This window comes from Myripristis murdjan, chromosome 1 (assembly GCF_902150065.1).
Source record: "Myripristis murdjan chromosome 1, fMyrMur1.1, whole genome shotgun sequence".
Classification (NCBI taxonomy): domain Eukaryota; kingdom Metazoa; phylum Chordata; class Actinopteri; order Holocentriformes; family Holocentridae; genus Myripristis; species Myripristis murdjan.
Window position 1 is genome coordinate 10,019,832 of NC_043980.1, and position 27,893 is coordinate 10,047,724.

Genomic DNA, 27,893 nt, shown 5'->3' on the forward strand with positions numbered 1-27,893 from the left:
TGCACATAAAGAATCATGGCTCTCTTCCATAGATCCCGTCTAGTTTATTCAGATCAAGTGTCATTACTACCTCACCTGTAGTTGAGTGTACCACAGCAGGGCTGTACAGTCAGAGAGTACTCACTAGCCTCACCCTTCTCAAGCTACACAATGCAAGATTTATCTTAGCAAGAAGAGGAACCCTGGTGATGATGTTAGCATCGGCCAGTCCCCAGTCTCCACTCTCCCACTCTCCATCCAGATAAAGTGGACACTGGTATACTGGTAATTCAGGGTCACTAGACGGAGGAGGACCTGAGTCTTTCAGAGTGTCAGCATTTTTCAACCGTGAGGTTTTACACCACGAGGTATCCGTGCTCATAGCATGAGCCCTGACACAAAGCAGGGGCAGTGAGCATGGCAGGGGAGAGAGTGTGTCCTGCAGGGCTCCAAGCTGTGTATCCCACAGTGCCCCTCTCAGCTCCAGGCCACACAAATACACACAGCTCGGAGAAGGAGAGGCCGGTAATGTAACACCATTCAGAACCTGTCAGGAGCGGAGGCAACATCAGTTATCATCCAGCACAGCCTGCAGGGGTTAGTTAAAGAAATTTATCATCTTGATCAACTGGATTTCTTGCTTTACCTGGAAATGCAGAGCAATATCACTGAGATATCTGTGTTTCACCCGAGCAGCCTCTCTCTTCACTGCCACCAGAAAGCCTCTGGCATTTCTGAAAGCAGAGAGTCGGTAGGCAGCTGGTGGATCTGTAGTTGTGTCATCACTGAGATAAGCACTGAGCAGCTCTGCGCTCCTCTCCAAGCGTGACAGGTTAGTGAGCCTGAGGAGGGAGGTGAAGGCTGGTGTAGTGCACTCCATGGGCTGATGAAGCTGTGAAAGGAGCGAGGACACCAAATCAATGAGATCATCCCACTCAGCCAGGAGGAAGTCCCGTAGGGGCCCGTGAGAATCGGCTCCTGCATTCACGAGTGCACTTTCATTCTTGTGTGCGAGGAAACTCTTGAGAGCCTGCAGTCTCTCTCTAGCCTGGCAGTAATCTGGCAGTGTGGCAGGGTGCTTCAGCTCACTGCTGGAGCGCCTGACTTTTCCAAGAGGTGACTGAGAATCCTGCAGTAGCATGTTCAGCAAGTGGCCATTGATTTTGACTATCTTGGCTGCCAGGCTAGCACTGAAGCCCAGAACCAGGGGGTCACTGATGTCACCTAAGCCCTGAACACGGTGTTTCAGGACCTGTAGTAGTCCTGACAAATCTGTGGACACAAAATAATGAAGTGACAATAACACAGCATTTGTCACCAAAGTCTTATTTGCACAAAATAGATCAATGTCACTCAATTTAGTAATTTAAGCTCATTCTATGTCTACACTCATTTGTAATTTGCTGTAGACAAGTGCTTCAGCTAAATGTTTAAAATGTAAGGTGCATACAATTTCTGGACTGTACAATCACTGAGCTTGCAAGATGTACAGCCAACAACGTATGACTAGAAAGTTGTTTGACTACCCAAGTGGCCAGGGTTGCTGATGACATCAGAGAGGACATGTGGCCCACTCCCCCAGAGGTGTGACAACGCACTGAGGCAGACCTCGGCAACACTCTTCATCACCTCCATGTCTGCAGAGTCTGACACATGGCCACCATGCACCAGATTGACTATGGATGAAAAGCAGTGAGGTCAAAGCATAATGCAGCAACTGGAGTAGAAGGATTAAGTTTAATCTGTTAGTGCAACCTCACCTGCTATGTACTCAAGAGCTTTGGTCTTGTTATGGCAGAGACTCACAATGCGAATGTGTGCATCAACCAAAGTCAGCAGGTCTTCCTGAGTCCTTCAGAAGAGGAACAAAACACACACACATTTACACTGTCTCCTTCCAAAACCACATACTCACAATTTGAGTAACATGAACCTAAAACTCAAAAACGTTTGCTTACATGACAGACGGTTGCTTACATGACATTAAAGCTCATAATTTAACATAATTTATTAACTATATTAGATATGTAAAACTAATATTGCTGAGAAACATGTTATGAGTTTCTAATTTACTTTGCTTACCTTTAAGTAGATGTGACATGGGCAAATAAATAAATATTTTGGGATGAAACAAGTTACACAGCTCTGAATTTCATCACCAGATCAATTAGACGTTTCAAAAGGTTTTAATAAATGAATGGGAGAATGGATGAAGCTAAATACACGAGGCTATTTTCTCACCAGCGATAGATGTTCCCCTGGCCTAAAAACATGTATCTCTGTCTTTGCAGTAAAACAGAGTGCAAGATGGCACAGCGGAGGAGGGGCTCCATGTCATCAGACATTACGTCCAACAGCGATTCAGACTGGAAGAGGGACACCACCTGCTGCAGAGAGCAGCTCAGCTCCTCCTTCACATCCCAGGGGGAGTCACAGACCAGAGGCAGGGCACACATTCGCACTGCGACTGTTCAACATTAATCATAATGGAAGTAATGATGAGAAGAAAAGAAGAAAAAGGAGACAAAGATGTTTGCATTTATTGATACTTGACTATGCTATGAAGTACATAAATACTAACTAAACTACATAAATAAAAAAAATATATAAACTACAGTAAAATTACAATTGGAAATGTTCAAAAATATAACATTATATTAAAAACACCATCACTAGAGGATGTTCATTACACACGACTGGCGACTGTTGCTGGGAATGTGTCAGCTTAAATACTACGATGGGATATTATATATTGAGCTATTATGGGGTATTGCTATCTGTGAAATCTGCTAATAGTAAAATGCACAATTTAAGTATGTCCAGTCACCTCCATGTACAAAAATGGAGGATATCAGTATCATTTTTGTGCACTGACCCCAGACAAATAGGGTGTGTATTTTATTTGCGTAAAGCCATGCATCAGACAGAACAGACTATATTAGAGAGATTAATATCTGAAATGAGTACTGAAAAGGGGAGACTGGTTCATCTCCAAGCTATGGTGGCTCACCTGGAGAGGGAGAGAGGGAGGGAGGGAGCATATTAATGGCAACGGAACAGACCTACCAGGTATGGAACGTGGTGTATATCCTCGAGTTATAAACCACAGTCGGAAGCGTGGGTGAACCTGGATACTTGTGCATGGTGCTGCTGTCATGAGCCCCTCCCCTGCATCCACATCTGAGAGTGTGAGACATAAAGTATGAAAAAATAGTGCTATTGTTTAAATATCTGTTTGCATTAATACTGACTAATTCAAATACACCTTACACTGAATGTTTATGGACAACAAACCTTTTGAAGAGGAGGTCAGCCGATTGAGATGAAACAAAACTTTATCATCCCATTGTTCCAACAGGTGGCAGTTGTTAAAAACCAGCCAATGGCCTTCTTCAACAGCACTGTCCAGTGCTGAGAGGATTACCTCGTTCTCAAAAGTAGCTCCAAATGAAATAACTTTCACCTGAAACTAAATAAAACAGCCATTTAAAAATACACAGATGTACACAGATGTACAATGTTTACAGCCATTCAATTGAAATGAATAAATCAAATACATGTTACCCCCTTCGTGTCTGTGTGGTAGTGAGTCAGTTGTTGTATCAAGTGAAACGGCTGTATGCTTGTCCACTTCTCTGTGCCTGGACTGGGCAACGTAATAATGATGGGTCCTTCATGCCTGACAAGGAGCTGGGAGAGGGCCTCTGGGTTCCCCATGTGAGGAACCTCAGGCCCTGCTGTCTGCCCAGAAAGGCCAAGGTGGCAGGCAGCCATGGCTTCAGCCACTCCCTCTAGGCAGTCAGGTACCATGGTCTTCCAGAGGATGGCCCGCTGCAGCAAAGACAGATGGGAGTGAGAACAACAGGGAACGGACCCTGCCACAGTGGAGGAGGGGAAGCGCAGGTACTCCTGCCACTGTTCGGGGGAGGTTGCCAATGAGGCAATCAGCCCTCTGAAGGCTGGGATCTTCTCCAAACACAGGAGCTCTGGGTGGACATGAGGGGATATCCAGCTAGGCAGAGCATGCTGGGATGTGACGGGATGTGGGATGGTGGGAGAAGGGGAGTAGGGTCTGACTTCAAATAAAGGGAAATCAATGTCTTGGAGGCCTCTGAGAAAGGCCATCCTCTCAGCCTCAGAGCAGAGCTTGTTGTACTGGAGCAGAGCCACAGACACTCGCAGCTTCAGAAGGGTGGCATGGTTCTGGAAGAGGCAAGGCCGGTACTGGGCCAGTAGGGTAGTTATCATTCTATGAGTGATTTCTGATATTATACAGTCTGGCACTTTCAGACGGATACAGGACATATCTGGCCTGCACTGCACAAAGAAGGCTGTGCGCATTACTGCAATGAAGCCACTCAAGGAGAAGAAGTAGACAGGGGAGACTCGGGCCACCTCCTCTAGGGCCTGATAGAGATCAGCAGCCAGCTTTGCTACTCCGCTGAACCCAGCCAGCCAGGCCTTTTGGTGCTCCAGCTCCACATTCAGCAGCTGGATCCCATCCTCCAAATTCTTCATTGTTTCCTGACAAACAACCACGCGAGGGAGAAAATCAGAGTCCTGCAGCAGTGGGGTGATGGACTGATGGATGTAGTCCATTAGAGAGGCCTAAAAGAAAAGTGATGTAAAATGACTATAAACAACAGCAAATGATGACACTTACTATTATACAGTTACACTATAATGACTACACTTAATTATATAATTTTCTGTCAGCAGTGTTGCATGAAAGCACTACATCATGTTTCAATCTGATGAGGCCAGATGTTTATTGTTTTAGCCACAGATCAAGGTGAAAGGTGTATTAAGAAACACACTGCTCTACTTCACTATATCATATGACACTAAAGTGACAAGAATATTAAATGCTCAGTATGATGCTAGATGCTGGTCTCATCACCTCCTCTTTGACCAGTTTGTCCTGCAGTAATTGCTTGTCATTCTGGACCAGTGAGTGCTGAATCAGCAGCTCCATGCACTCAGCCTGCAGCAGCTGTGTCAGCATCAGCTCCTGGATCTCCGCTGAGCTTAGAGAGAGGTCAACCACTCGCACCTGAGCCAAGATGGATGGGTGGATTTCTAAAGAATAAGTACAGACACACCAAGAGTAAGTCATGCTTTCAGATAGCACATACAGCTAATGCATGTACTTACATAAATCTATGAAGTGTTGCTACTTTATATATTAATGCTGCATATATTCATTTTAGAAAAACTCCTTTGCTGACATTTAGTCAACCATTCATTATCTTCAAGGTCAAGATGATCTGGTCTGCTGAAGTGTCAAACTTTTTTCCATTCAAGGACTTATGTTGCTGACTTCTTTACAATTAAATTATGATTTATTTAAATCTTGTGCTAAGGGTGGGGGTCGCATTTTCTATATGGTTGATATTGCATCTTGGAACTTCACTATAATTGAAGTGATCTATATAGTCTGTTCACTGTGCTGCTATGACATTGGTTGTAATCTTGTTAAAGCATGTTGGCAGCAAAGACAGCAAAGACAGCAAAAGAAGAAAAATACATAAGGAGACCACACAAATCATTACAGGTTAACAAAGTTCCAAAAATGTATTTAGTTTTTAGTAAAGTTTAGTAAAGAGTTGGCTGCTTTGGAAAATAATGCAGTGGTAACAGAAAAAATCCAATGTCTGAAAACCTCAGTGCCTACCACTGTATATTTATGTTGCCTCTCTTAATCTCTCCTTACCACTGTTAAGCAGCTGGACAGGCAGATGGGTGCTGAGGAAGAGGCAGAACTCTGGGTGGGTGGGCTGGACAGGCTGTATGAATTCTGGGAGAAAACTTGCAGAAGGGCAAACCAATCTGCTCAGAAACTGTGGACTGGGGACGGCACGCTCCACGTGAGTTACCAGCACCCTCAAACCTACAAGAATAAAATTGGAAAGTGAGGATAAGGAAGACAAATAATGCATAATGAAGTTACTGATGTTAACAGTAACTACAATATCATATGTAAGCAAATAACATAATATTGGCACCCTAGTGTGCCAATCTTTTTAACTCACCTATCTCAGCTGCCTGGTCCAACTTGTCCAGTAGCTCTGGGTCATCAGCACAAACCACCACTCCATAATCAGTTTCATTTCCAAGCTTGGTATTCCTTCCTGCACAGTTGATGTTTATGGTTATGCTTTGCTGCTTTCATGCTTTTCAACCATATTCAGAACAACTTGGCTCCTATCTTGGAGCCAACACACTACAACAGCCAGTGGGCTTAAATGATCAAATATCCTCCTGGCTGGTGACGAAGATATTTGTTAAAGCTATTTTCTGAGCACTGTGGCTTTGACTTTTGCACTCCTTGCCGCTTCCAGTACTGGCTATCTATGCAGTTAAGCCTATTCTATCATTGCACTAATCGTGAATACCTAATCAGCTAAAAGCCTAAAGTGTAATGTAAACAAATGGTATGCCGTAGATTCTGATTCAACAATCCATGTACCCACTTATGTAGAAATTTTGCTTGAGCGCTAGAGGAAAGGGGCTTGGGTAAAAATGGATGTTAGCCCAATCACCAGGGTTAACAAGTGGGCATTTCTCATTCCAGATGCTTTATAGATCTAAGGGCCTACCTGTAATAAGCCAACTCTGAGAGCTGAGCACTGCATGATGCTGGGCATTTGCCAGCAGAGGCCAGCGCTGAACACAGGGACTTCTGTAACCCCACAGCAGCAGCTTCACCACCACCCTGGCATTTATGTCCTGGACCTGCCACTGGTCCACACCTACTGCCCGAGCCATGGCTGACTGAAGCTTCTCAGCCACAGGGATGGAAACACTGGGAGGGCAGTCAGGGGGTGCAGGCTCAGAGTCTGTAAACAAGGAGGTTCTGGGGTCCTCAGGGTTCATGTTAATGCTTCCTGTCTGACATAGCACCCTCCACTTGTGCAATAGTTCTGTGCGTATGTCAGGTCCAAAAGGACCCAAATAAGCAATGCTTGCAGCGAGGATAAGAGCATCTCCTGGTGCAGTTTGGTTATTCAACTCTGCCTCCTGGAGGGAAAAGGGAGAATATCACATTCATTTAAAAAGTTATAATAACAAGCAACTCCTTGATTGTTTCAAAAAATAGATTCCAATGCAAGAAATAAAGTAGACAATGCTTTAACTCGGGTCTCTATGAAAGATAATCTAATACTTCCACCAGTGGCAAGATTTGGATCCAGCCCAGAGTTCAAACCTGAGGAGGGACTTGCCCAGAAAGGGAGATACAGCACCTCTTAGCATGACACCTGCAATATAAATGTAAATGCTGTTTTACCTTAGCAGCAGCCTTCCAGTCTGTGATATGTCTCTTCATTTGACTGACAGCAACATCAGCCTGTCTGTCTAAGCTCTCAGCTCTATGCAGGTTTATCAGCAGCTCCTCCAGCATCTCCTGGACAAACTGGAGCTGGAGCTTCTTGTCCTCTAGAAGCTGGCCCACCAGCTCCTCCTGCAGCCTGGCAAAGTGCAGAGAGCTACGCACATCCACAGCTTGCGCCTCCAAGTGCTCCTTACTGGCTTCCCGGGAGAACATGTAGCGTTCCAAGCAGGAGCACTCATACACTGCCCGTACCCATCGGCACAGGGACTCACAGGCTTTGCTTACTTCTCGCACAGATTCTGGCACAAACTGAGGGCTGTCAATTATTTGGCCCAGCTGCTGCAGCTGGTGATTAGTCAGCCTGTGGCGATCAAAGAACTCAAACTCCTAGGAAAATACAAAATATGAAACAGCTACTTTAATTAAAAAAGACAATGCTACCAACCTAATACACATAGAGCAATTGGTACATTTCTAGATGAACTGGCCAGACAACACTGAATGTTTTTAGTTTAGCATGGTATCAAGAAAGGTATGTCTAAATGATTTTTTTCAATATAAATCACACACCTGGAGTAAGTTGGATTGCCCAAGAAGCTGTTTAGCACTCTCCCAGCTGGGTGGATGATTGAAAAGTAGGCAAATGGCATCCATGATTTTAACCACCCCATCAGGTGGATCCCTGTAGTGGCGCACCTCCTCCAGGTCAGCTGCACTTAGGCACTCAAGAATTTTAAGGCCTGACAGAAACAAAGTAGTCACCTGGTGGAGGTAAAATAAAAATAAAAAACATCAAGTTAATTTTCCATGACATTTCCTTGAAATGCTCCAAACTCCTTAAAGTGATGTGACCAGCCAAAATCTGAACACTTTAAAAGACTTTGAGAAGATGATATGCTGAAATATGATTTCAGAATTTATTTTAATTCTCTCATTTCTTTTCTCTCTTGTGGTCATATTTTGTCATAAGATTTTTACATGGTGTGTTCACAGGCAATGGAGTTCAATTAAATTACATGCAAGTATTGATTTATTGGTAACACTTTACAATAAGAGAACAACAATTAACGTTAGTTAATGCCGTTATAAACATTAAGTAACAGGTAATAAACATTAAGTAACAGTTAACTAACCGTTAACTAATGTGTCTAAGAATCATGTACTAAATGCTGTTCATGCTAAGGTATTAATTTATATATTATTTAAGGGTTATTGTAGATATTATTAACATTACTAAATGCCATAATAATCATTAACTAACAGTTAATTAACCATTACGGCATTAACTAACGTTAACTAACGTTAACTATTGTACTCTTATTGTAAAGTGTTACCAATTTATCCATTGTTTACAATTTGTAATTTCTGCAGACAGAACCATATTAATAAAAAATTAACAATGGCTGTTAGATGTGAGCATCATCCTGTTTCTTTGCAGTACATGTTTACCTGGTGCTGACTATGACAAATTCTCTCTTCCAGCTCGTTCAGCTTGTTCTCCTCTATAACACAATTCTGTCGAGCTTCCTCAAGAAACCTTCGCTCAGCATCCACAGCTTTAAGGAGCTCTTCCTTACACTGCAGGTCAGAAGAGGAACATCACAACAGCATCAATACAAATTTATACTTTTGTAATCACTACAATAAAACTGTTGTGAATTTCAAGGACATGCTTTACTGACAACTAAACTTCAGGTAATGTCTTTCTAAAATGAATATACACAGCATCATCTCTGAATAATGAAAGTACAATATCAATTGCAGTATATGTGCAGGGGTGTTTTCTATTGGGTGTTTTCTATTCTTCAGCATTTGGCTGCAAAAAACGAAATGGTGTTGTTCAAGATTTCCTCAGTTTGAATTCAGTGATAGATTTTGATGCAGAAACAGTTTTTAAGCCACATACTCATCCTGGTGTAACACACCAGGATATCATGTATACAAAGCTGGTTAGCACCGACATGGTTGTGAAAATAGCCTCTTGCTGAATAGAATCAAAACTGTTATTTTGATTGTTAACCTTAATCTTAACTTTTGCCATGTTCACAAAATTCAAACGGTCAAAGCGGTGATCCTAATTTTACATGCTGAATTGCTCCACAAAACATACAAAATGGTGATCCTGATTTTAGCTTCTGAATTGCTCTACACTACCTGCTGTGTGTCTGCAACTGTTTCTTGCAGTTGTTTGCAGTCCTGTTTGTACTGTGCAGCTGTGTTGGTCATCACATCCAATCTAGCAAGGACAGCTGCAACTCTGAAAAATGAAATAACTGGATTACTATGTGGACTTCTGTTTTGTGACAAGGGGCGTTCTCTTAATATAAAGCATTCTGCTACCTGTTATACCTCATAGTATTGTGCTGTACCTATACCACTTAAGTTTCTAACCCAGCCTTAGAAAAATGTAATATACTGCACATCACCTTTGATAAGCTTAACATTGTGGCACAAGAACATTGGCAGTAGTTTTAGCTCAGTGTGCAGAGCTATTGTGTTCACTGCAGTTCATGCTACCACTTCAAAAAACGATATATTCAATGTACTCTAAAAGATAGTTCGACTCAGTGTTCTCTCGAAAGCATTACAATATGCCCTCTACCACACTAAATACTAGACAAACAGAGACAAAACTGATACTACACTTGTTTTATCTTACAGTGGTAGGCTAATCACTCATGGCTTTGCTGAGTTGTCTTACCTACTGTAGATGATTTGTTTATATTTGCCCAAAAGACCGTAAAGTGCTTTAGCTCTGCAGCTTACCTGTTGGCCTCGCTCAGTCCCTGCTTATGGAGGTGGTTGAAGAGGTAAAAGAAGAGAGCAATGAACTCCATATATGTCTCAGGGCTGAAAGGCTCTGCTCTTAGAATGACAGAAGCATATCTACATGCAGACTGATGGATGCATGCCATAGCCAGGGCCAGGCTGGCCTCTAAGCCGTCTTTTGCCACTGCATGATAAAAAAAAAAAAAAAAAAAAAAAGCATCTTACCACAACCAGGAATTTATACTTGCATAAATATATGTCTGTCAAAATGTATAGTCTAAATTAAAAGTGTTACTTTTATTGGTCTGAACCATGTTTAACGTTCTGTCAAGTGCAGTTAGAATAAAAGGTTACACCAAATAGCATATGATGGCTTTTCTTACATGTAGACAAATTCATATTGCATAATCTATGGAAATGAAACAGGAATGAACTAACTTTGGCTGTCTGACTCAGGTTTGTGATGATTGGTATTGAAGCAGTGAGCAGCAGCTTCCATTAGAGACTGTCTCGACCAAGCCTGGTACACCTCCACACAGCAGCTGAGGCTCAAGGCCTTTGTTATGTGTGCCTGAATCAGAAGGGATGAGTCAGTATCAGTATTACCATTACTATTGTAATGCAGTATAGTATTGTATCAACCCATTTTCAGAAGTAAATATAAAAGGTAAAAATCCCCTATGTAGAACCCACGAACATAAATGTTTAAATATACAATAAATTAAATGCACTTTAGCATCAAACTTAAAAGGCATGTTTGACTGTGTTCTGTCTTCAGGGCATTAAACCCTTTTGTATTAAAGAGTTGTACATATGCCCATTACACCACTTACAGCCAGATGGCTCAAATTTAAAAGTGAACTATTTTTAAGACATTGTTATATTTTGCATGCTAATGTTTTTTTCTTTCCTTTTTAATGCAACCATAAAGAGGGCTATAAGTGCTTTGACAAAGGGCAACATGAATGGATATCTTCATTGACAAGGAGGAAAAAGTACAGTTCCAAAAAAGGAAAAAGTCATACAATTGTATTTGAATGGGGAAAAAAAAACTTACATTCCAGCCCAGTGTGTTTTTGTCAGGTATGTCAGTACTGTCTGACATGGTGAGAGGCAGCAACAGGAACACATGGACATTTCTGTGGAAGTGGCTCAAGTACCTTTGTCAGACGGAACAGAAACACAAGACTTTATGATATACAAATATTTTCAAACATTTTCTCTCTTAAATATTCTCTTGAACCAATCAAATTTGTCCCAATGTCCCACTGTTGTGTGATTTTAGATCACCATCCATAAAGCTATATTTGAATATTACAGTTGTTTGTGAGTCATTCAAGTTATGTAAGTGCATTAAACTGACAGAGCCCTCTATTCTGTTCTGATATTTGTTGTGGGGCCTATCTTATGAACCCTTTCTTGTCAAAACAACCAAAAACTATTTGCCTGGGCTAAGTCACATTAGTATCACATATTCATAGGCCTGATCATTCAGTTAATACAGTTTGATGAGAGAGATTGTTAATACCCACTATCTGTGGTATCTAAGTCTCTAAAATTTAGAGACTTAGAGACTGACACGCTAGACTGACACATTATTTAGAGTCTAAATAATGTGTCAGTCTAGCATGTGTGGCAACTGATCAACTAGAATTCCTCCACTTACTTCTCGAGGATCTGATTGTCCATGTGAGGTCTTCTTGAGTTTCTCAGAGCATTAATTTTGGGGATGAAGCTTGTCAGCTCATCATCTGAATAGAGTCCTGGGCATGTTCGATGGGCCATTGCCACCAGTAGTTCCTCTCTGACAGACTGGCTGATTTTCTCATGAGCCAGTATTATGACATTAGTGCCTTTCACTCTAGTTTGAGTTCCAGCCTCCTTTAGGATTTCATGCAACTTATTTTCATTACCAGGATGTATCTCCATCAACTGGTAGCCCATAAGAGAGGCAGCCAAACGCACGGTGGTTTTACGACCTGTGCCTCTAGCTGACCCAAACAGGACTCCGTGACCTCCAGGTATGAGCAAAGCCCTGAGGATATGCAAAAGCTGACACATCCTCTGTCTGTGTACAATGTAACTGAATGTAATGTTGTAGTTATCATCAGTCTCTATGTCTTCCCCTTTCTGGTTCACAGTAGCAGACAGCTGCCGCACAAGTAGATCCAGGTCTTGCTCCTCATAATTAGAGCTACATTTGAAATTGTGTTGCTCATCCATTGAGGTGACTGACTCAGAGAGTTCAGGACCATATACAAGCATATCCATGGTTTCCCCTGTGTGCTGAAGAAGCTGTGATGGCAGGACGGGGGAGCCATCAGTCTGCAGGGATGGTTCAGTCAACTTATGGTCTCTCTTCCATTCTGACCAGCTGCCTGGTTTAGGCTCTTTTGGTGGAGAAGGGGGTAAGACTCTGCACGAGCTCACATCTTGTAGGGTCAATTTATTATTATTCACCACTGTCTTTACTTCATTCTTCACACTTCGTGTGTCTTCATTTTCAGGGGTGGAAATGGGGCTAGAAAAGGGGCTAGAGCCTGAGCTGTTTGGTCTATCGGACATTCTGGAGTATTCCTCTTCTTCTTTTGGGGATGTCAGAGGCACAGCATTTTTGGTAGACAAATGTGAGGGTGAGGGCCCACAACTCAGCTCTCTGTTTGGTGTACCTGGGCTCTCACTGGTTGGCTTAGGAGTGTCTGCTGTTTCTGTGGGAAGTGAAAAGGTCATGGGAGGGCCTTCTAAATTGACAGGCTGGGGATTACCAACTAATTTACTTCCATAGTATGTTATTGATACCTTGGTTATCAGTGACACCAGAGTTGTGCTTTCATCCTGTGAGCACAGCCTATCACCAAAGGTCCGCAGGCATTCGTGCATCCATAGATGGGCTATTTTAAGTACACTAGCTGCAGGCTGTGGTTTGGCTGGGGAAAAGCCTGTTACTGCAGGCTTGGAAAGATTTGTTGTGGGGCTGGCATTCTCCTGAAGTAGCTGTGTGTTTTGGTTGTGAGGCTGCCATAGGCACATGCCCTGAAACACCTTCTGTAAATCATGGTGGGAGAATACAAAATGTGGTCTTTGAAAAGTAGGCTGGAACTGTTCACAAACTGCATGATACAGATGTTGAGTTGCACTGATAATACAACTTGCCATATCCACATAATTCGGCACAAATGGTATTTTTTTGAGCCAGAGTTTTAGCCAAGGAGAGTGCATAGAGAACAGAACTTCAGCAGACACACTGGGCAGGACAAAGATGGAGAACAGGCGGGAGAGGCGGGAGGATATCACATTATTGCTGTGATTACTCAGACCAAAGGTACGGCAGGTAGCCATGTAACTGATGTTTCCTGAGTTCAATAACTTGAAATGATAGGTATTGAATGTTAGAATCCCTCCTTTTGAAATACTTTGTCGTAGTGTCTCTAGAGCTTCTGACGTCTTCCCAAAGACATCTATCCACAGAAAAAAAGAAAAATATTAGCCAAAAAAGCTTTGCACTATAAAAATTAATTTTACTTTTCATCATACCAAATTGCACATTAATATATTCTAACTCACCACAGGGGGCTTCATGCAAATCATCCACAAACAGAAACAGACTCAATGGTTTGTTCCTGGCATCCATGGCAGGTTGACAGCTTCTCCAGCAGCCCAAGTTATCCAGAACACTGCGCAGGACCTGGGAGTTCAGGAGTCGACTGACAGGCAGGGTAATGTGTGGCCTTTGATAACTCAGCAAGGACTTGCACAGAGTGGTTTTCCCCGAGCCAGCCTCTCCGGCGAGCAACACTGGTTGATTGGCCTCTAACATGAGGTCCAGAAGGTAACTGTATTTCTCATACTACATAAATATACAAAGGGAACTTAGTTAAATATTGTAATACACCAATCAGCATTACATTACATTTTACATATTTCAAATTTAAGAAAAACAGAATTTGGACTAGTGCATGGGTCATAATAATGCTGTAACATTAGCAAGTTCTAAAAGGTAGTTGTTTAGTTGTTTAGAGTTTACACAGGCTTAATTTACTTTGAGGACAAACCTTGGGAATTTTAGGATTGGCCCACTGTGTGTTCTTACTCCTGGAAAAATGCATGTCGCTGATATTAAAAAAGTGCTCGAACACGGTTCCTTCACCTGGAATCTCAACTCTGTCTCGGCTATCAGACAGCAACTGCCGGGCTAGCACGTCAAATTGTGGCCAGTGGCTGAAGTTAAGACACATAACAAACATGCAGTATCAGTACATTGTTACTGATGTGAATTTCTTTAATCTTTAAGTGAAAAAGAACTGATATTCTGACACAAATAATGTAATTAGTATACTAAGGCCAAAATTTGTGGCTACATAAAAATATAACAATTACACAATCATTCCCTTACCGAGGATGCAAGTGTCCCCCAAATCCCCAAATATAGGCCACCAGAAAAATGTTCCTGGCCTGCAGCTCTTGCTGAGTGGAAGCAATTTTGGCAGCTGTGTCTGGCATGTGGGCTCCATGTTGAGGCATATCTGAGAATTGGTAGCACAGAGGGTCGTCAGAAAAGTTATCTATCATAACCTTAATTAACCAGTCTTTACATTAACGAGTATGTTTATAATACCTGTTTTGTCTGCCGGTTTCAATGTAGCTTCTGCCTCCTCCTTCCCAAAATGCTCTAGGAGGGCATTTAGGATCCTAATGAATGACATGATTTCTTGCAGTCCATACACATCAATGTGCACTGCAGAGATTAGAGCATTGTGACTAAGCAAACTGAGTGTTCTGCAGAAAAGATCCTCAGCTAGACGGCTCCACATCTTCAAGGTTTCTGGATTCACTGTGTGTTCACTAGAAAGAGCTTCCATTTCACTTCTCCACACAGACTTCCACAGATCATTTCCAGTGAAATATACAAGGTTGCAACGGGACACTGCAGAAGGGCTTGCATCACTGAGGTCTGTAATCTCCACCAGTAACTTTAGCTCTGATTGGAAAGGTCTTTTGCCAGAAGACAGGCACAGAGATGAACCCTCAGGACAGCAGAGTGTAGTGAAGTGGTCCAACCAGCCAGGCTGCCCCAGAGGCTCTCCGTCCATCACCAGCCACCTCTCTTTTGGAGTCTTATTTTTACTCTTATTTCTGCATCGCTCTGAATTTTTCAGCACTTTTGTAATAGTTCCATCCTGCCACCCTCTCTCTTTACAGAAGCCCCCAAAGACCTCCTCATGGGACATGGCATTGGGAAATATTACCAAAGTGTCAACAGAGCTCCAGGTTGAAATAATAATGTGAGGCTCTTTCTGTGGGGTGTCTCCTTTTGTTGTACTGTCGTGATCAAATACATCTTCTGTTGCCCGGGCAGCCAGACTACAAACTGCCCCAGCCAGAGCACGGTAACAAGTTGTCTTTCCACTCCCTGAGGGACCTATAAGCAGAACTGCCTGTGAGAATTTGAAGGCCTGGTAGAGTGTGAGGGCACTGCAAATGATTTGTGTGTCAGAGTGAAACCCTGTTTTCTTTAGCTCTTCTGTAACTGCATCTTTAAGCAGGTTCTGTTCCTCCTCCTCAATATATTGCTGGAGAGAAGGAAATTGGCTCGCCAGAGGGAATGTTTCCTTGAAAATGGTGTGGAATAGGGAAGCTTTCTTGGGCTCACGAATAGCAGGTAATATGACATATAAAACTGATTTTATAATGGCTTTCTCCTCCATTATTCCCTGTATAATGGAATTACATTTACTGCTGTGCATGGACCTAGAGGGCTTTGCAACTTTGTCATCATCTCGCTCTGGGACTTTGTCAGACACAGTGGGTGGAGACCTGGGATCCTTGTGTTCCTCAGCCAACACTTCATCTTCAACTAATACTTCTTGCTGCCAGATAATTTGCTGCAAGTATATACTGGCAATAGTGATGACATTTTTTAATACAACAAGCCAGCTGTTCTGGGCTTCACTGATGAATTCAGGCAGACAGAGAGAATCTTTGGCCAGGCTAAAGAGGGACACCAGACGTCGACCTAAAAACATGGCATCTGAAAAACCAAAGGAAGCCAGCATTACCTCAGCAATGATCTTGTAATCTGGATGGGTTAATGCAATGGGTCTGGTTGCTGCACGCAGACTTTCTGGTACGTCAGCTGCATGCCCTTTAGATGAAATGATAACACATCCATAGCTTAGGTTAGCAGAAATACTTTTCCCTGCAAGTACAATCTGGTAGTCTGGGTCAGCACTGTTTCTGCAATCCTTGAATGCATCACTTGCCCTGTTCTTTGACTCCACATGCAGTCTTTGCTCCTTGTTATTCTTCAGTAAAGAGAAGGACTGGTGAATGTCTGCTAGGTGCTGTCCCAGTAATGACAGGACCCCCTGTGCTAGCAAGTCCACAGAGTCCAGAATAAGCCACGCTCCAGTCTGGAGGGCACCAAACAGCATCTGCTGGAGAACACCAGGATTCAAGCTCGTGCAACACTTTAAAATCACAACCTGACGACCCAGGGCTCTTCCTAATTGGACCACAGTCTTTCTCTTTCCTGACATACAAGGTCCACTCACAAACCCACATCGGTAGCTGGTCAGAGCCAGGAGAATCCCAAGTATTGCCCTGTCTGTGGTGGGGGTATTTGTCATATTCCAATCCTCCGGACCCAAGTACTCATAACCATATGGGAGTTGATACCCAAGGATGTCCACATAACATGCAGGATGGTCACTAACATTCAGACTCTGAATGTCTAAATTTATATGATACTTCATCAAACTTAACCACTCAAAGGATGACTCCAGGTCACTCTGTATCTTCATGAGCCGTGATAGCTGCTGTGCATGTTTCATTGTAAGTTGCACCAAAGCACGCAGGCACATCATCATGCGGTTAGAAACCACAGATTTAGAACTGATGCCTTTGATTGTATCCCTTATGGACTGGCACAGGTTTTTCAGTTTTGCAGAGATGCATGTTTTAAAATGGCTCCATCTCACAGGGCTGGATGCATGGTAAACTTTTAGAACTGCACTGTGCCATGCCACTTCCTCAGCCACTAGCACACATTGAAGAGGATATTCAGACAGTAGATTCAACATAGGCAGCACATCTCCCCTCCCTTTAGCATCAGCACCACATTGTTTCATGAGCTGTATCATGGTCTTCTGTAACTCCTTCTCCAAGACACTCAGCCATACCAAGGAGTTGACATTTGATTCTAACGGACAAAGAAAGGTAATGTGCTCGTTGAAGCTGCCAAACACCCCCAGCACCTTCATCTGAAAGTGGGTATTAGATGTACTCCCATATCTGTTTAGATTTGTTGTATCATTTGGCATTTCATTGTCCACTTCAAACCAGCGCACTCCTTTAAAGCATTTGCGCACAAAGGGCAGCAGGGCAGACGGCGTAGGGTGCGTGGCAAGTAGTTTAATAACTTCCTTGTCACTCAAGAAGCAGAGTCTAGGGAACTCACAGCGAGGTGCATCCAGGAAATACATCATTTGGCTGGAAATAGCCTCCATTGTGGACAGACTATTAATGAGAATCAGGCTAAGGCTTTTACCATGGAATTGGTCATCAGTCCTCTTGGAATGAACAAAGTTCAGCACATAAGGGTCAATTGATATAGAGTGAATTATCTCCTTGAATGTCTCACTGACAGGATTGAACCTTTCCACCTATGAAAAAGAGAAAAATGAACATTAATCCAATTTTAAATCTTTGCTTTATCCTTAGAAATACACAGCAAACTTCTTCATAGGTAATATTTGTAAGCACTGCAAAGAAATCAGACCCTTAATTGTGTTTATAATGGCCTGTGAATGTAAATACATGTTAAATTTCCATTCACAAATAAAATTTCAATGTGTAAAATTTATACAGCTAAATAACGCAAGAATTGCGGCTTTAAACAGCTCTATGTGTCTAGTTTTTATTGTCAAGCACTTGACCACAAGACGTCTTCACCAAGATACTGTTTTCCTTAAACATTTATGAACTTACTACTGAAACATACCAGTTCCACCATCTGAGAACTAATAGATGTTTCATCAAACATCTTGACCAGGAAGATCCATGTTTGTTGGCATCTTTCAAACAGATCAAGCAGTTTATCTATGACATTTGAAAAGGAAAGCAAAAAGAAAAAGCAATGTAAAATTACAAGCAAAGGAAGTTCGCTTCATTTATGCACTTGAAAGTAAAAATTTAACATCATTTCATCATAATAAACTTGATCTCATACTCTTTATATCTGTAATTTTTTTTATGCATATCAACATTACCAAGTTCTTGTAACAACTGCATCCAGTTTTCCACCTCAGATCTGAACTCAGAACTGTATGGGGAAATCATCATGTTCTTCAGAGTCATCAAACTGTCTTCTGTCTCAACAAGGAGCATCTCAAGACCTGATACACACAACACATATTAGCAGATCGCAGTAACTTGAACGCATAATAACTTGCACGCTGCTAATGCACAGCTTAAAGCAATACCCATTGTACATGTCCCCTTTCATGCATACACTCTGCATCTATGCTGCACTTAATCCCACAGGAAATGCCTTTTTGGAATGTTATATAATGGAACCAAATTAGTACTGTAACACAACAATAGTGTCTCTAAATCAGCTAACGAGCTAACAAGACAATTTCTTGCAACTTCTGCTGCCTAACTTAACTTTTAAGTGCCATAACAGTTCAGAAAACTGATTTTGTAATGACTATATCTGTTTCATTAATCTGAAAATTCAGTCTCACCACTGACGGTGAGTGTAGCACCACCACTGGAGTGCTGACTAGCAGTTTGGTGGTTTGAAACTGTGTCATCTGAGGGTTTTTGTGTGAGTGCCGATCCATGCCACACAGAGACAGTGAACTTATCCAGTTGGAAGAGCCTGGCTTCCCATTCTTGCTGAAGCTTCCGAAAGGCCTCTTCCATGTCCCTTTCTGCCTCTGCTTCTCTGCACATCTGAAAGAGTAAAATATAGGCATATTAAATCAATAAAATATCAACATATAATGTAATTGACAAGAGCCTTATGGGCCATAATGTGTAAGGCAAATGTCTTGTCAACAATACCTGGCAACATTGCACAGTTGCCTGAGCATTGCTGCACAGATGAACATCTTGTCACCAGTAAACATTTAAATAGATAATTTTAATGTTTTTTTGTGGTCTTTTTGCTTCCTGGTTATTTCAGTGCTACTCATGCTCATAGCTCTTAAATGCCCAATATATCACTTCTCTCCTGTTCTCACCTTGTTAATTTGTTTTTCATAATTTACAAGCTGTTTAGACATCAGCTCAGCAACAGTCAGCGTCATCTCTGGAACATAGATTAGACCCATGTCTGCCAGAAAAAAATATGTTTTCATCATTTTAGATATACTGAGCATTACACAACTTCCATGTGTTAATAACACAATGCAGTCTCTGACCTTGGAATATGGTTCTCCGGTGTTTATATTTCAGTGTGGGGCTCCATAGTTTGTCCATGACAGCAAGATGACAACTAAAGGATTCCAGCATACTTAGAGTCTCCTGCAGCACTGCATCATGGGTAGGTATAGTCCTTGTCAGAGATATAGCCTGCTGCTGCCACATATCAACTTTCTCTTGAGCTTGTGACACCACAAACTGAAAATTTACATTTCAAAAGATTTGTAGAATCAGTATGAAAATGCATTCACAGACAAACAAAATCATTGCCCTCTTGCCAAAGTCACCTTTGTCACCTTGTCAAAATGTTTTCATATAACTTGCCTTGCTGAAGACCAACTGCCTCCACTCATATATCCAAGTTGAGTACTGAGTCTTCAATTTCCACAGTTCCTTGCGGGCTTCAATCTTCTGAATGGCTATTGTCACAACAGTTAAATCCAATGGATCTCCTAATGTGAGGCAATGAGACATATTGGCCTGATGATGAGGATGAGACAGATTAAAAATATTTTTGTCAAACATTATTGTAAAAAATGTTATGATTATTGTCCATGACCACTCCAAGACAAAAATATGTTTTCAAGATATTTCTCAGAGTTGATCTTTTTGTTTTCCTTTTGTGTTGCAAGAATATGGGTGTTGTGTTGGTCCTGTAATTTGAAAGAATTTTGTTCTACCCGTGGCCAGGTTTGACCATCGACAGGCCTATGTAAAACTGAAATAATACTTAAAGATGAAAAAAATCTCAACAATTTACCATGACATTTCCAAACCTCTTGTATATGTCATTTCGCAAAACTTTTCTAAGCCTGGAAACACTGGTTTTCAGATTTGTCACAATCAGTGGAACTTAAAAAAAAAAAAAAAGAAAAGAAAAAAAGAAAAACAAATCATGTGTTCAATTAAACAGTTTCCTACTAGCTCACCTCTAAGGTTTTCACTGGTTGCACTGAGCTCTTTCAGCTTTGCACTTACGGCATGCACCTGCTTACACATGATGTTAAGTTTAGAGAACATCTCGTTAGCATTCTGCGCAGGGTCAAGGAAGGGTCCGGACGTCGCATTTGAAACCACTTTGTCTAGTGCACAGACCAAAGACAAGCACATTCGGTCCACTGTTTCTGCTGCTGAAGGAAGACACTGGCACACAATGTCCTCTGCTTGCTTCAAGACAGGGCCATAGCAATCCCACAAGCTCAGCATCTAAATACAGAACACAAATAGAGGCACACAAACACAAACGCTGCAGCACACAGAGTGGAAATGTGAGTAAACAGTTCCACTATAATGTTCAGAAATGATGCATGAAATTGAGTCATAATGTGGTTATTAATGGCATCATTTTCACATTGTGCCTACAGACCTGCTCTTCCAAAGTCACCTCCTGTTCAGTCATACTCCTATAGTTAATGCAAATGGTGTGCCGGAGGGAACGGACGTACTCTAAATGGTGTTGCGTGTCAGCCAAAATTTTCTCACCATGCCTAACCTGTAGAAGAAGCAAAAAAAATGAGTTTCTATCAATCTTCCCATTTTACTATACCTACAATGAATTAGTTTATGCAGACAACCCCTCCTGGCCTAGAGGTTACTCAAGGCTCCAGTGGATACTGCTGTCATGGAAAACTGAACTGAAAGTTTATATGGCTATTTATTTAAACTGAGTTTCTTGACCTTATGCCCTTAAATAATGCCAATTAATAATAAACACCCTTTTCTTCATGTGTGAAAATGTACATTTATCAGACATAGCCATATATGGTGTAGCTGAATTTGCAGCCCAAAAGCATCATGATGGTTGACACCAACTGAAGGTTCATCATTCTTCGTCATTTAAAGTTCAGAAGCAAATCTCGGAGCAAAGTAAGGGAAAAATATTCACCTCAGTAGCCAATGGACTTTTTCCTACAGGCTGTAGAAACAGACTTCTGACTAAAGGGAACAGGTTAAAATCAAACCAAACCCTAAATTTTCACTTGACTTGAATGTTGATTTTGTAGGTGTTTAACAGGCCATTACTAATAAGATTGCACTTGTCCACTTGCCAACTGATCAATTACACACTTATTGGTGCTCATTCAAAAGAGCATTACACATTACAATACACTGTGTACCATGAGATCTTTGTGCACAATGTAATCAAAAACACATAAGCTCAAACAGAGCCAAATGCTTGAGATGAAGAATTAAATTACAGAGAAACTATGTCAAAAACATCAGTCTGGGCAAACCTAAAGGGAAGCAATATCTCTCAGTTGTGACACACCTCTGCAACAAACTGGAACATATGTAATTTTTCAACTGCCACCTTTGTCAGGATCACACAGAGGAAATCAGATTGCATTCTAGTCTACAATTGGGTTTAGGGTCTTGGGTCGGCAATTGGCAGCTTATAGTTGCTTTTTTCTCGCTTTTTCTCTTTTTTCTGTTATGGTTTTATTTCTTAAATATGCAAATACATAAGGGTAAACAGATTCTTTACCTTGGAAGCATATTTTGCAAAGTCACGGAAGTGTAGGGGTTCTGTCTTGAGTTCAGAAGTAGCCTTCTTCATTTGTGATATTAAGCTCTCTGAGTGCCGTTTCATTTGCTCAACTAGCTGTTTTAACACTTCTTCCTCGATGAATTTCAGCCGTCGTCCTGGGGAATCAAAGGCAAAGACCACAAAGTACTGTAAGTCTCACATTGCTCAAATGATCACCTGACTTTGAGGAACATCCTGTCTCACACACTGCTTTGTACAGGTTCACACATTCAGACCTGGGAGCTGCCCAGTGCAACCACAATCTTCTACTTGAAGACTTCTACCTGGAGTACAGAACATTTCATATTCATCTTTCCAGCCCAGATCTTCCAACTTTGTCTAAGGGTCAGGGTTCCCACTGTGGCACTGATGTACAGTTCTATGACTTTTCTGCAGCTTATTGTAATTATGTTTGAGCCTTTGCATGACCTAAACATTTTATTTCTCCTGTTGTTAATATTGGAATTCAGGTAAGACAAACTCTAATGTTGTTGAAAGCCTGGTTTCCACTGCAGTTTAACTTGCTGTGGAGAGGTGACCATACAATAGAGAAAAACAAGTAAAAACTACATTCTAAGGTAATAAATACTTAGGAATACGTTGTAAAATACAGAAAATTCTGATATATATCTATGAGGTATATATCATCATATAAAAGCTTAGCTGCTGGTGATAGAAGTCATTCTAGCATGTATGACATTGTCTAGCCTACAGTGCTGTGTGTCTGATATGCAATTAGCCTACTTAGACAAGTCTTTCTGGGTTTAAATACTTATGGCCCACAGAATATTAAATAGATAGGAAAAACGCACTCCTCTTCCATAGATTCAGCATACTTGCTGGAGGACCTGATGGCAATTATTGCTGCCACAGATACTGACACACCAGTGGCTTGAACAGGTGATGATGTGCGGCTGTTGGTGGTAGACTGGCAGTTGAATAAAATCATACTATGTGGGCTGGCTCACCTTTATCATCTGAACTAAAACTAAAATACTCCCAAACAGAGGCAGAGTTTTTTTTTCTTTTTTTGTACTGAACAGACTGAACTCTGGTGGTGCATGCTGTGCACTACAATACATCACCTCAATACAGCATCTCTGTATCAGTTTAATAGAAAAAGGAACGTCCATATTTTTGACAGTATTGAAAATCAAACCATCAGGATTTCTAAATACACTTGTATACCATAATACGTTAATACGTTAATTATTTTTCTGCCATGACCCAGATGCATGCATACCTAGATCATCCTGGATGTGTGAGCAGTTGATGCTGAATAGTTGGTTGCAGGCAGAGACTGATGGGGGCAGCGTGTGGATCCTTTCAATCCAGTGGCGCAGCTTCTTAATGTGTTCCTCATAGAATAAAGCAGGCTGCCCCTTAATGGATTCCAAAGAGGCTGAGCTCCACTGGGCAGTGAAAGAATGGATGTCCACCAACCACATGTACTCATCACACAGGTGCTGGATCTCTGATTGAGCTTCCTATTCAGAAACAAGAGACAATTGAACACAGGCCATGGATCACTTTTAATGGACTGATGCATTTCTCTCATGGATGTTCAGTTCTTTCACATTAAAAAAAGCTGTTTCAGGGGCAAATCCAGCTGCAACAGAGCTCACCAGTGTTTTGTGATGAAAATAATTCATCTTAAAATAAAAGCTGCATGCACAATTTATGTTGTAATGCTGTAAATGATAACTGAGCCTGATTAGTTTCATCTCAACACATTTGATCCCTAGCATGCCGGAGCAGACTCTTCACAGAGTTTTCAGGAACATAAATGCATTATGGAAAATGTCTCATCCTAGAATAAGACTAAGATTTGCTGAGTATGAAATCTGAGAGAAAAATTTGCCTGCATCATCTTGGCTTGCTCTTCCTCAACTTGTTTTGACATGTCATTGATGCTCATCTGCCACTCCAGCTGACTCTTGTCCAGGGGATAGTAGCAGCCTTGCAGCCTCCGGCCCTGCAGCTTGAGAGGGGTCAGCTTTGGAAACACAAGCCAGCGAGCTGATTGGTCTCTGAGCTGTCCCCTGCAGAAAAACCCTCTAACACCAGTCATCTCATCGTCATCCTTACTCTGCCCTGGAATAAAGACAGTATACAAGTCAAGTCTGATTACCTGCTAAACTATGCACTCTTAGAATTCTAGAAATTCTAGAAACTAGAATTCTTAAAATCGAATCTTGGTGGCTTTTGTGTTTTTACTTGAATTGAAATACAGATCTGATTTGGGGTACAGCAACTTTCAAGCGCCTGGAACCTATGAAACCCATTCACTATTTTTCTAAATGAACAGAGAGAAGCCAAATAAGGAGTAAGATGAAACTCAACAACAACCTCAAACTACCACATCTTACCTGTGGTGAGGCTGAGGTCAGGGGTTAAGTCCTGCACAGAACCAGAGATGAAGGTGCTGGATGCCCCACTGTTGTTTGTGTCCAGGAACAAACCGCAACTGTCAGACATCTACCAAAGGGTAACCAGGCAGTCGTGATGAGGTTAGATGATGAGTTCATGGTCAAGACATTATAAGGTACAAGTATCGCTTGCACATTAGTATGCACATGAGACTACATACCTAACTAAAATCAAAATTATTTGGCATATTAACAACTAGCAGGGTGCAAGTAAGATATTCAATATAACAAGTCCAAATTATCCCAAATCTGAGACACACATTTCCAGTGACATAACCACCGCGCAGTGCCCACACCATAAAAGGCCCTTGTAGGCCACACACAATTTTTTTTTCAAAAATATGTAAATGTTTGAGTCACCTGAATTGCAGAGTCACCAACAGTCCGGATTGCTTCGCTCACCACTCCCTGGAACAGATGAACTGGTGGGTCCAGAGTCAGATGACCATCTGCACTGAAGATCAGCTTGGTTTGGAAAAGACAGCACTGCTGAGGTTTCCCTCTCTATTAAACATAACAATCAAGGAAAAATAACATGGAAATAACATGAACATGTCACATGAAAAAATTACAATCCACAACATTCAATTAATTCCGTGTTCCTGAAATTCTTTGCTGCTTCATTTATGGTATTATATAGCTGAGCTCTCTTATTGTTTGGGTTCCTCACTTTTAGCAGTTACAGCTCTAGTGCAAAGATTTGGATTAAAAAAACTGGCAAGACTATCCATCCATTCATTCTTTTTTCATACTTTTTTTTCACTAATTCCTTTTAAGGGCCCTGGAGAGCCAGAAGCCTACCCTTGCATGGATTGGGTGGAAGGCAGAGAATCACCCTGGACATGTCACCAGTCCATCACAGGGCTAATACACAGACAAACACACTCACACACATTCATGTCTATGGGTGTGCAAGAAAACCAAAACACCCACAAGAAACCCCCACCCACATGATGAGAATATAGAAACTCATATTGTCTTCTGTAATTTCCCATTTCCTCTAGTGGTACAGGTCACATTGCTGTGGGGATCTGCTACATTCAGATTCAGATTCAGATTCACTTTTATTGCATCTTAATCATATTACATATAAGAAAGAGCAAAAATCTTAGGTCTTGCCTAAGAATGCTCCCCTGTCACCTTCATAACATGGTTGAGGAAAGAGGTGACGTCTTGTTGGGTGATCATGACAAGGCTCTGCACAGTCATTTGATTGATGAGAGCAGCCAAGTTGCCCAGCTTCTGCAGCGCGCCCTCAGCCCGGGCCAGCTCTTTCCTCAGGCCCTGCTGGTGAGCCAGCTGAAGGTGAATGGGTTGGTTGTATTCATCTGTTTTTTTGGAGGAGTCAGTGCACAACTGCAGCTCCTGGTGTGCTGTATAGCTTTGCTCCCTCACCTGGGACAAAAGAGCACCAAGGACTTAGCAAAAGCATAAGCAGGCTTCTACAGTAACACTGTTTTTACAAGCATGTGTTTTGAAAAAAAACATGGCCAAATTATACCACATATAAAATTAAAAATCGATCACCTCCTAATTCTTTTCTTATATAATACCCTCATGCGAAGTTTCATCCTTAAGTTTAATATTGGATATGGTACATATTTAATAGTTTAATATATTTCAGGAAAATTTCATGGTACCTCATTTAGGATGGCAGTGCGATACTGTATTAACTTCTCAAAAATTCTCACACACTCCTGATTGTTGCTTTTCAGCACACTCTTAAATTCCAGTAGTGTGTAGGTCCTTGATTCATCCTGAGGCAGCCAGTGCATCCCTTTCAGTTCTTCAATTACTCTGCGAAAAATAAGACTGTTAGATAATCCCATCTGTATTCAAAATTATTGCAACACTTTACCTACAGGTTAAGTGTTGCAAAGACTGTTAAGTTAGTCTGATAGTTCTTTAAGTATTACACCAATCTCTAGAGGCAGGCATCACTCATAGAGCATCACTTGCTAGTAAAGTGCCAGTGCTCAGGCAATATTAGTGCTATAACTATGATTCAAGACTGGGAATTTGATATAAAACACCTGGTAAACAGAAGAAGCGCATTTCTGAACTGAGGCACGGCTATAAGCAGCACATCCTGCAGATTCTTACACCTGTGCTGGAAAACAATCCTGCGCACATTCATGTGCCACCTGGAACAGAAAAACACACAAAATAGGCAAAGTGTACAGATAAAACATTCACAGTTCAGAGATGAGCAAGACAGAGAATGCAGTGAATGATCATTTACCTGATGAATGCTTTTCTAACTCTGTAGTTCCTGAAAAATGGGATGTTCTGCAAAGCTGTCCACAGCAGAGACTCTCTGTGCCACTCTTCCAGAGTGACAAGTCCACCATATCCCCTCTCTGTCACATGCAGAACAGTGCAAGGGCTGAAGATGTAGTGCTCGGAGCCAGCTTTACTGGGATGGACCACTCGCAGGTCATAGGGTCTTGAGGAAAGAGAAGAAAACAGAGAGTGTATTAGAAATTATATGTTTTGGAATCACTTTATTGTCAAGGAAAGAAAATGTACTGGTGACACTGTTGCAAATAGGTGTAGCACAATGTACAAAATTATATGGATAGACTACATTCTGCATACACTGTATAGTTAATATGCTATAACTACGTGTGTTCAAGCAGCATTATCCACATATACAGGAAAATTATGAGAGTTCCAAACTGAATGACAATAAATAATCTTAATGAAATATCTACCTGTAATGGTCACCACCTGCTTCCTTTAGGTAGTAAAACTCTATTTCTCCCAGGTGCTGTCTCTCAGCAAAGATTTCAACCACTTCTGTGCCAGTGAGAGGATCTTTACTTTGCTTGGCCCCTTTTCCATCTTTCCCAGTCTTAATTTTTTTGTCTTTACATGGGATTTTCTTGCTGTCATCTTTATCTGCAAGACTGATAAGGTTAACAGTGAGTGAGAATTTTTCCTGTCCTGGGCTAAAATGTTCAGGGTTCAGATCAGTGTTGGTAAGTATTCTGTGTACCTCTGTACTGCTGACTCCTTAACTGACACCTCATTAGTTTTGACAGGGATGTCAGTGCCTAATGCTGAGGCCATCAGACGAGGTCCCTCTAACCATTTTGCGTTATTTATGGCCCTCTCTGGGCCAACTTTGGCTATAAGACGAGGGAGCTCCACCACTGATAAAGGAGTGTCAGAGCGGTGATTCTGAGGGATGGGTGTGCAACCAGAGAGGGGCTTGCACACAAAACCTGCCGAGAAAGAAGGTGGCTCCAGGAATAGTGGTGGTAAAGTCAGTGACGAGGTGCCACTGGCCATTGCAGGATGGGCCTTCTTCTTAACCTTAGATCTTGGCATTGTGTTGTGCTTGGCACTGGTCTGAGAGGTTTCATCATGGTTTCTTTCCTCCACTGTGGCAGCAAACATGCTGCTGATTACTTCTGAATACCATCAG

At 41.7% G+C, this 27,893-nt stretch overlaps 2 protein-coding genes across 2 annotated transcripts in view; both read right to left on the reverse strand.

Annotated features, from left to right (window-relative positions):
- LOC115363799 (extracellular serine/threonine protein kinase FAM20C-like) overlaps positions 1-27,893 on the reverse strand; it is a 40,956-nt gene that overhangs the window by 2,349 nt on the left and 10,714 nt on the right. The gene's annotated exons all lie outside the window — the stretch shown is intronic.
- dnhd1 (dynein heavy chain domain 1) lies at positions 110-27,865 on the reverse strand. The gene is made up of 43 exons (XM_030045108.1): positions 27,462-27,865; positions 27,178-27,372; positions 26,706-26,909; positions 26,495-26,607; positions 26,104-26,258; positions 25,604-25,858; positions 24,824-24,967; positions 24,404-24,512; positions 23,896-24,128; positions 23,278-23,521; positions 21,993-22,150; positions 20,874-20,999; positions 20,437-20,713; positions 19,832-19,959; positions 19,507-19,705; positions 19,327-19,418; positions 18,826-19,036; positions 18,349-18,474; positions 18,081-18,178; positions 14,697-17,742; positions 14,475-14,604; positions 14,134-14,299; positions 13,646-13,928; positions 11,748-13,539; positions 11,139-11,241; positions 10,520-10,652; positions 10,079-10,256; positions 9,467-9,569; positions 8,762-8,890; positions 7,883-8,074; positions 7,268-7,699; positions 6,579-6,999; positions 6,012-6,110; positions 5,693-5,869; positions 4,880-5,058; positions 3,544-4,587; positions 3,274-3,448; positions 3,046-3,129; positions 2,221-2,446; positions 1,740-1,831; positions 1,506-1,655; positions 626-1,251; positions 110-526 (listed from the first exon to the last, which is right to left on the reverse strand). Exons 1-43 carry the CDS (start codon positions 27,863-27,865, stop codon positions 110-112), a joined length of 13,848 nt encoding a protein of 4,615 aa, XP_029900968.1.

Excerpts from the sequence above, each read along its gene's own strand:
- dnhd1 (XM_030045108.1), bottom strand. The coding sequence starts at position 27,865 with ATGTTTGCTGCCACAGTGGAGGAAAGAAACCATGATGAAACCTCTCAG. Across the intron at positions 9,570-10,078 it reads GGACTGAGCGAGGCCAACAG|AGTTGCAGCTGTCCTTGCTA; the intron begins GTAAGCTGCAGA and ends TTCATTTTTCAG. Across the intron at positions 5,870-6,011 it reads GGACCAGGCAGCTGAGATAG|GTTTGAGGGTGCTGGTAACT; the intron begins GTGAGTTAAAAA and ends TTATTCTTGTAG.